The sequence below is a fragment of the Salmo salar genome, chromosome ssa06, assembly GCF_905237065.1.
Source record: "Salmo salar chromosome ssa06, Ssal_v3.1, whole genome shotgun sequence".
Taxonomy (NCBI): Eukaryota; Metazoa; Chordata; class Actinopteri; order Salmoniformes; family Salmonidae; genus Salmo; species Salmo salar.
Genome location: NC_059447.1, coordinates 20,163,943 through 20,172,554, shown reverse-complemented (window position 1 = coordinate 20,172,554; position 8,612 = coordinate 20,163,943). Strand labels below are relative to the sequence as shown.

Genomic DNA, 8,612 nt, shown 5'->3' with positions numbered 1-8,612 from the left:
CAGTGTAAAATTTGTATTTGTTCTCCAGTGTAAAAAAAATGATTTTGGAAGCTATAGAAATGCATTTATTAACGTTTACATTCATTTTTGCCATGCATATTCTACTACAGACACCTTAATGCATACTTTTAAATTATATTACGTGAACTAAACATACAAATAAAGTAATTTTTTTAGAGTACTAATGTTACTGTCCCAACTACAAAAAAAATACTAATGCATGTAATTTTGTCCTTGAAGCATTGGAGAACTGCTCCTTCTCAGGAGTACCAATATGGCGGCGGCTTCAAACTTCTCAATGGCCAGTACATACAGTAACATCAACAATCCATGATTGGGTTACAGTAGGACGGACGGGTTACAGTAGGACGGACCAATACAGTATAGTAGCCTACATACAGTATTTGTATTAATGGCTTTGAATAATGTCTAATGTAAAGACCGCCCTCACGTGGTTGATTAAACACGTCGCAGTGGCCTGAAAAAGCAACATTGGAGTGTGATGCTGTCAACCTCTATTGCGATCTCAGAGCCGAGGATCCACACGGTGAACTGCGTGTTGGGACCAGAGAGAGAACCAACCGAACAGGCTTCTGTCATCCTTCTCATTCCGTCCAGGCCCCGGTTGAAGTCCGACGCGGTAGGTTACCGTGCATTTTACCGTTCTAATCATCATGCGTTTTGCCGCGCCCTGAATAGCCTCCATCTCTCCCATAATGGGATACGCGTTGCGATTTTGGTAGCATAATATAGCGTGGATGCGTGATAGGCCTCTATATTTTCAAGTGTCGTTTAAGATCCATACATTCGTATGTTTTTAGCAGTTTGTGGTAGCCCAAGCTTTTACAGCATCATGTCAGATTAGTCTGGTCGTGTCGTATGTTGTTTTATAGCCGACAGCAGCATCATTCACAACATGAACCAGTTCATATTCATATTGGACTAAATAGAAACACACAGGCCTGTTTTGTTTTGTTTGTTCTGTTACAGCCAATCTATTAAACTAACTATTTGATTAGGCATAATACCAATGAATCTAGTTGGTTTTGGGTGTTTGATGTTATCCCTCTTTGTTGTTTATGATTGGAAATGGATGAGACAATAATAAACGGGGTTTAATACCACACGATGGCAGCATTGTAACCAAGTCCGGGGGTTCTTCAGAAAATGCATTGTCACTTCTGATGGGATCATTTGATGTCTTAACTATTAAACAAGCAGGTTGTTGATTTTTAGGTATTTTTACATAGAGAGAGAGGAAGCTGCAAGACTGAAGTTTAAGATTTTAATGATGATCTCAAGATCCAAAAGCTTTTAACAACACTCACAACAATTAGTCTTCATCCTCTTGTTTTGTAGGTTACTCTGATCCTGCACATAAAATGACCCTCCTCTTTGAAGCTCATCCATTATGTCATCTGTGATGTCTATGTCAAAATGTGGGAATCTCTGAACTCTGGTCCTTGTTGTTTTTAGGTGTGAACTTTGAACTCTGCTGAGGTGACAGGATTAGACAGACAAACAGCCAGACAGACTCAGACAGACTGTCCTCTAGCTGCCACCATGGGCTCCCTAGCCACCACTGCCACCCTGCTTTCCTTACTGCTACTGGGAGCTGTGACGGCCAGACTAGACACTAAAAACACCAAGACAGGTAACGGACCAGGGACACGATGCTGCTGGCTGATGGCCCTGAGCAACACATTTGACATTTTTGTCATTTAGTAGATGCTCTTATCCAGAGCGACTTACAGGAGTAATTACAGTAGGGTTATTTACCTTGCTGTAGGGCACTTCGATAGATTTTTCACCTAGTTGGCTCGGGGATTCAAACCAGCGACCTTTAGGTTTCTGGCCCAACGCACTAAACCGTTAGGCTTCCTGCCACCCCCAACAAAAGTGCACAGAGGGACTTTCCTCGGATGGTTATTGTCCCTGGATGGCCAATCCAGTCAGTAATGAAAACTGATTATTTAGAGGGCTCACTGGGTTTCAAAGCACTTAACATTGAAAGGAGGAACTCACATCCACTAGACAGGACACCAGGACAGGGAAGGGGCCTGTTTATCCACTAGACAGGACACCAGGACAGGGAAGAGACCGGTTTATCCAGTAGACAGGACACCAGGACAGGGAAGGGGCCTGTTTAGCCACTAGACAGGACACCAAGACAGGGAAGGGATCTGTTTATCCACTAGACAGGACACCAAAACAGGGAAGTGGCCTGTTTATCCACTAGCCAGGACACCAAGACATGGAAGGGGTCTGTTTATCCACTAGACAGGACACCAAGACAGGGAAGGGGTCTGTTTATCCACTAGACAGGACACCAAGACAGGGAAGGGGCCTGTTTATCCACTAGACAGGACACCAGGACAGAGAAGGGGTCTGTTTATCCAGTAGACAGGACACCAGGACAGAGAAGGGGCCTGTTTATCCAGTAGACAGGACACCAAGACAGGGAAGGGTTCTGTTTATCCACTAGACAGGACACCAAAACAGGGAAGTGGCCTGTTTATCCACTAGCCAGGACACCAAGACATGGAAGGGGTCTGTTTATCCACTAGACAGGACACCAGAAAAGGGAAGGGGCCTGTTTATCCACTAGACAGGACACCAAGACAGGGGAGTGGCCTGTTTATCCAGTAGACAGGACACCAGGACATGGGAAGGGCCTGTTTATCCAGTAGACAGGACACCAGAAAAGGGAAGGGGCCTGTTTATCCACTAGACAGGACACCAAGACAGGGGAGTGGCCTGTTTATCCACTAGATAGGACACCAAGACAGGGGAGTGGCCTGTTTATCCACTAGATAGGACACCAAGACAGGGAAGTGGCCTGTTTATCCAGTAGACAGGACACCAGAAAAGGGAAGGGGCCTGTTTATCCACTAGATAGGACACCAAGACAGGGGAGTGGCCTGTTTATCCACTAGATAGGACACCAAGACAGGGAAGTGGCCTGTTTATCCAGTAGACAGGGCACCAGGACAGGGAAGGGGTCTGTTTATCTACTAGATAGGACACCAAGACAGGGAAGTGGCCTGTTTATCCAGTAGACAGGACACCAGAAAAGGGAAGGGGCCTGTTTATCCACTAGATAGGACACCAAGACAGGGGAGTGGCCTGTTTATCCACTAGATAGGACACCAAGACAGGGAAGTGGCCTGTTTATGCAGTAGACAGGGCACCAGGACAGGGAAGGGGTCTGTTTATCCACTAGATAGGACACCAAGACAGGGGAGTGGCCTGTTTATCCACTAGATAGGACACCAAGACAGGGGAGTGGCCTGTTTATCCACTAGATAGGACACCAAGACAGGGAAGGGGTCTGTTTATCCACTAGATAGGACACCAAGACAGGGGAGTGGCCTGTTTATCCACTAGATAGGACACCAAGACAGGGAAGTGGCCTGTTTATCCAGTAGACAGGACACCAGAAAAGGGAAGGGGCCTGTTTATCCACTAGATAGGACACCAAGACAGGGGAGTGGCCTGTTTATCCACTAGATAGGACACCAAGACAGGGAAGTGGCCTGTTCATCCAGTAGACAGGACACCAGGACATGGGAAGGGGCAGGATGACATTAGACAAGGAGAGTTTGTCATGGAGACATTAGGCTACATTCTTAATGGAATCTGAGACCCTTTTTTTGGGAGTGGGGATCCGTAGAGTCAAAGGTACTGTGTGAAGAGTGTTTAGGTCTATTGGTGTAGTTCTGTGCTTTTTTGGCACTGGGTTTAGGCCTTAGTTAATTAGTAACAAAGATTGTTACTATTGTACTCTACTACATAGATTTGACAGATTTAGGCCGAGAATCTGTATTAAACTATTTTCAAATGTGTGACCTAACTATTTAAGTGGAATCAGGTTATATGAAAACTAGACTATCCGTTGAGATAAAAAGTTATTTTTGTGAATGAGTATCATTCCTACCCCCCCCTCCCCCAGTGTTCCTGGACAAGCAGGAGGCCACTGAAGTGATCACCCTGTCCCGCCAGAAGAGGGCCAGCGTGGGCAACGAGGAGAGCCTGCTCCCTGCCAACCTGGAAAGGGAGTGTCTGGAGGAGGTCTGCAACTACGAGGAGGCCAGGGAGATCTTCCAGGACTCCTACCGCACGGTGGGCCAATGCTCCCTCTTCCCACTGAGCAGATTTCTTTCCTCACACCTCCCTCTATTAGACTCCCTTCTTTCCTCACCTCCTTCAACTCATCCTTCCTTTTCTCACCTCAGATGTCCTCTTTAACAACCTCCAAACCTTCCTCCTTTCCTTGCTTCTCTCCACTCCTCTCCTTTTTTTAATCTCTCTTCTAGCTTCTGATGATTCTGTAGACATTTTGAATCAAACTGACAGTGGACTCCTGATGATTCTGTAGACATTTTGAATCAAACTGACAGTGGACTCCTGATGATTCTGTAGACATTTTGAATCAAACTGACAGTGGACTCCTGATGATTCTGTAGACATTTTGAATCAAACTGACAGTGGACTCCTGATGATTCTGTAGACATTTTGAATCAAACTGACAGTGGACTCCTGATGATTCTGTAGACATTTTGAATCAAACTGACAGTGGACTCCTGATGATTCTGTAGACATTTTGAATCAAACTGACAGTGGACTCCTGATGATTCTGTAGACATTTTGAATCAAACTGACAGTGGACTCCTGATGATTCTGTAGACATTTTGAATCAAACTGACAGTGGACTTTGTTTTGATCTTTCAGGATATCTTCTGGTCAGTCTACATAGGTAAGTGTAATGATTTTGACTGACATTCTCTTCAAACATATCAAGAGTACTTAGTCTTTTAGGTTAACACTCAGTTGAAATCCATGTGATTTGGTGTGACAGTTAAAATAGCTTCACCCAAGAACACGTGTGTTGCATTAGTGACTGTACCATTTGACTGGCTGTGCTGTTAACCCTGTGTGCGTACAGATGGGGACCAGTGTGCAGAGAAGCCGTGTAAGAACGGAGCCATGTGTTCAGACAGCGTGGGGGGATACGACTGTGTCTGCAAGTCAGGCTTCTTTGGAGTCCACTGCGAGACAGGTGAGAGACGTGAAGGACCCAACAACGAGTTGGTGGGGAACTCATGTTGTAAAAAAAAAAACATCAACAGTGAAGAAGCCTACATGTTTTTTTTAATTAAGTTTCAAAATAACAAATTCAACAAATCCGTAATTATTTGAAATCTTTCTATGGATCCACTAACTGTGCTGTCGAAATTTGAAATATGCCTAATCGTAATCCTCTCATCTCTCCCTCCTGTCTCTCCCCCTCTCCACCTCTCTCCCCCTCTCCTCCTTTCTCTCTCCCCCTCTCTGTCTCTCTCTCTGTGTGTGATTGTAGATCAGACAGTGTGTATGTTGGATAAGACCAAGGGCTGCAGTCAGTTCTGTAAGCCAGGATACCAGTCCTATGAGTGTTCCTGTGCCCGTGGCTGGAAACTAGAGGAGAAGGAGAGGGTGAAGTGTATTCCTGCAGGTCAGTGACCAGATACTACTATACTATACTATACTATATGTTAAGCGATTCTGTACTGTACTATGCTATTCTAGCCTCATACGCACCATCCTGATCTCGCTAGCGGATAGTGAAACAGAATGTAAGCTTGCGAGATCAGGATGGTTCGTACGAGGTTAATGCTATGCTATACTAGATACTAAACTGTACTATACTATACGGTACTGTACTAAACTATACTCAGTAATTATCTCTCCCTCCATCCCTCTCTCAGTGACATTCCCCTGTGGGAAGGTGAACAGCCTAAGCCAGTGGACAAAGAGACAGTCAACCAACATCGCCAGCAACTTTGAGGGACTAGCCTGCAACTCTGGAGAGTGTCCCTGGCAGGTAGGAAAACACACACCACTATGAGGTACACACAATTCAAACTAGGTACACACTGTCCACTGACAGGCACTATTATGCTCTCATTTTTCTTATGAAGTCAACCCCTCACTATCAAAGCTACAGCACATTAACCCAATATTCCCATAGTTGTGATAATGTATTTTGCTGGGTCATCTCTGCTGTATATTGTAACTGTTGTGTTGTCATTGTGCAGGCCATTCTGAAGAGTACAGAGTCTGTAGGGTTCTGTAGTGGTGTCATTCTGAAGGAGAACCTGGTTCTAACTACAGCCCAGTGTGCCCAGAAATACGTCAACTTCCAGGTGGCTGTCGGTGAGTGCTCATCATGGGGCATCATGTCCAGTCTACGGGCTCAGGCTTCACTGGTGGTGGAAGTGGTGTGTGTGTGGGTGTGTGTGTGTGTGTGTGTGTGTGTGTGTGTGTGTGTGTGTGTGTGTGTGTACATGCGTGCATTCATTCCGGCGTGTGTGTGCGAGGGTATGTTTTTGATTTGCTTTACAGTATGTGTTCCTTCATTGATTTTGAGTACTTCGTCCCTCCCCTCCCAGGCAAGCGCCAAACCGCATCGGAAGATGGCGAACAGACGCTCTATGTCCAAGTCGTCCACGTCCACCCCCGCTACGTACCCGGTCGCCCTGACAACGACCTGGCCGTCCTCGAGCTCCGCGAGCGCATCGTCTATAAGAAACACGTGGTCGCTGCCTGCCTGCCCGAACGCGACTTTGCAGAGGTCGTCCTGATGACTGGCGAGTATCCGGCCGTGGTCACCGGCTGGAAGGACCCTGTGGACGCCACAGAGGTCCAGGGCCCGCTCACTCTCAACCACCTGGCGTATGAGCGTCTGCCCCAGTGTGTGGAGAGGCACCCAGGGTTGGTCACCAACAAGATGGGCTGTACGACGGTGAGACCCAAGGGTGACTGCATCCTGGGGCCGGGGAGTCCCATTCTATCTCTCCACAGGGAGGTGTTCTATCTGACCGGGGTAGTCTCCAGACCAGCAGGGGCAGACTGTAGTCAGGGTTACATCTACCAGAAGGTGTCCCGTTTCCTGCTCTGGCTGCAGCCCCTCATGGACTCACGCTAAGGGGGCTCTGAATCCCAAATCACCCCCCCCTATGCAGTAGGGTAGATCTGAGAGGATTGGAAAGATGTCCTTTAAGCTATATGGCGCCAATTACCGTCTGGCCTATCAGAAAGCCAGATGGAGCTACCACCATATTGCTTATACCGGTCCAATCCTCTCAGATCTATGTAAGTGCTTCGTGGCTAGGGACTAGGGGTTTGGGATTCAGGGGTAGTGATCAGGGGGAGGGTACAGGGAAGAGAGGGAGAGGTTGAGGGGGTTAGGAGAATAATTGTGAGGGTTGATGGTATTGGACAAAGGCTTAAATGGATAGGAATTAGGGAAGACAAGACAGGGAGAACGGAGCTGACACTGTCAAGGAAATAAATAAATGGAGGATATTGTAATATTGGATAGAGGTGGAAAGGGATAGGGGTCATGTGGGAGGAGAAGAGGAGGGAGGGAAGAAAGCTGAACAGGGAGCATGATGAAGGAGGGAAATCACAACGTAAAGGGAGGGCCAGAGAAAAAGGGGGAAATTGAGATGCATTCTGTTTGTGTAACATACCTTACTCTTATCTTACGTCTTTTTTCATTGGAAGGGTCTGGTTGTCCATATGGCTGATGTCTTTTGCTTAAATTATGCAAGATAAAAAAAAGTATTTCTATAAGTTGAATTCCACCTATCGTATAGTATATGAGTTAGGGGTACTTGAGAAGACTCATGAGACCATAGGCTTACTGGTAAAATGTACATGCGGGGGTATTTCAGGGGTTCTCTAGGCAAAGCAAAATTCTGTTGATGGTACAGTTAGCGAAAAAGGTTGGGAACCACTGCCCTAATGAACACAACCCACATCTGTGTAGTTCTTTATTTATCCCACAAGGTGGCGGTATTTTCATTAAAATACTATTGTATCATGTCCTACCAAATATTGTACCTGGCTGACTGCAGATAGACTAGGGGAACATTAAATAATGCAGCATGTGTGTTCTGTTGCTCTTGTCTTACTCTTAACTGATGTTCTTTTTTTGGGAGAGAAGGGTTGGTAATTGCACTGTATACCTTTTAATGTTAATCACTTTACTAAGAATGTATTAATAAAAGTTAACCCTGGTGTCAGTTTAATTCATTACTGAGGAATATGGGTCAATTGAAGAGAAGGAAGAACAAAAGAGAGGGAAGACCACACGTATACAGGTATACTCTCAAGTCTGTTCTGCAGCGCATTAAGGAACATCTGCGTCAAAGTAAATGTGTCACAATGACGACGAGTAAAGCCGTCTATAACTTTGTAATGTCGTCAACTGTAGCCTACTTTGATCTCCAGCACCTTCTCAAAGCTCTTAAACGGATCAGAACCACTGCTTTTCCTGGTGGTGTAAATGACTTTCACTAGCATGCCGAGAGCAATCTAGCAAGAAGCAGGAGACTCACACAGACAGATTTGGTGATCTTATCTGTAATAGCTGGCATTTGAGTCTAGAATGATCACTTCTACTCCCACTGCTACAGATGCTACATCAATGCTACATTTCACTATTGTGTCCAATATCAAGCTACCATCACAGCCACATTCCCCCTAGCGTTGTTTGGCAACATTTTCCCACAATCCATTGCAAAGACACTACTCTCCATCTTCTCACAGCCTCCTTGGCGGCCTGG

At 45.8% G+C, this 8,612-nt stretch overlaps 1 protein-coding gene across 1 annotated transcript; it reads left to right on the top strand.

Annotated features, from left to right (window-relative positions):
• The first annotated feature begins 351 nt into the window (after positions 1 to 351).
• On the top strand, positions 352 to 8,064 carry proza (protein Z, vitamin K-dependent plasma glycoprotein a). The gene is made up of 9 exons (XM_045719908.1): positions 352 to 640; positions 1,477 to 1,654; positions 3,953 to 4,122; positions 4,732 to 4,756; positions 4,946 to 5,059; positions 5,360 to 5,494; positions 5,748 to 5,863; positions 6,078 to 6,195; positions 6,432 to 8,064. The coding sequence occupies exons 2-9, from the start codon at positions 1,564 to 1,566 to the stop codon at positions 6,965 to 6,967; spliced, it is 1,305 nt and encodes a 434-aa protein (XP_045575864.1). The 5' UTR covers positions 352 to 640; positions 1,477 to 1,563; the 3' UTR covers positions 6,968 to 8,064.
• Positions 8,065 to 8,612: the final 548 nt, after the last annotated feature.

Bases quoted from the DNA above. Each gene is read 5' to 3' on its own strand.
- proza (XM_045719908.1), top strand. From the start codon at position 1,564: ATGGGCTCCCTAGCCACCACTGCCACCCTGCTTTCCTTACTGCTACTG. The intron at 1,655-3,952 runs GTAACGGACCAG...CCCCTCCCCCAG, and splicing joins CACTAAAAACACCAAGACAG to TGTTCCTGGACAAGCAGGAG. The intron at 5,495-5,747 runs GTCAGTGACCAG...TCCCTCTCTCAG, and splicing joins GGTGAAGTGTATTCCTGCAG to TGACATTCCCCTGTGGGAAG.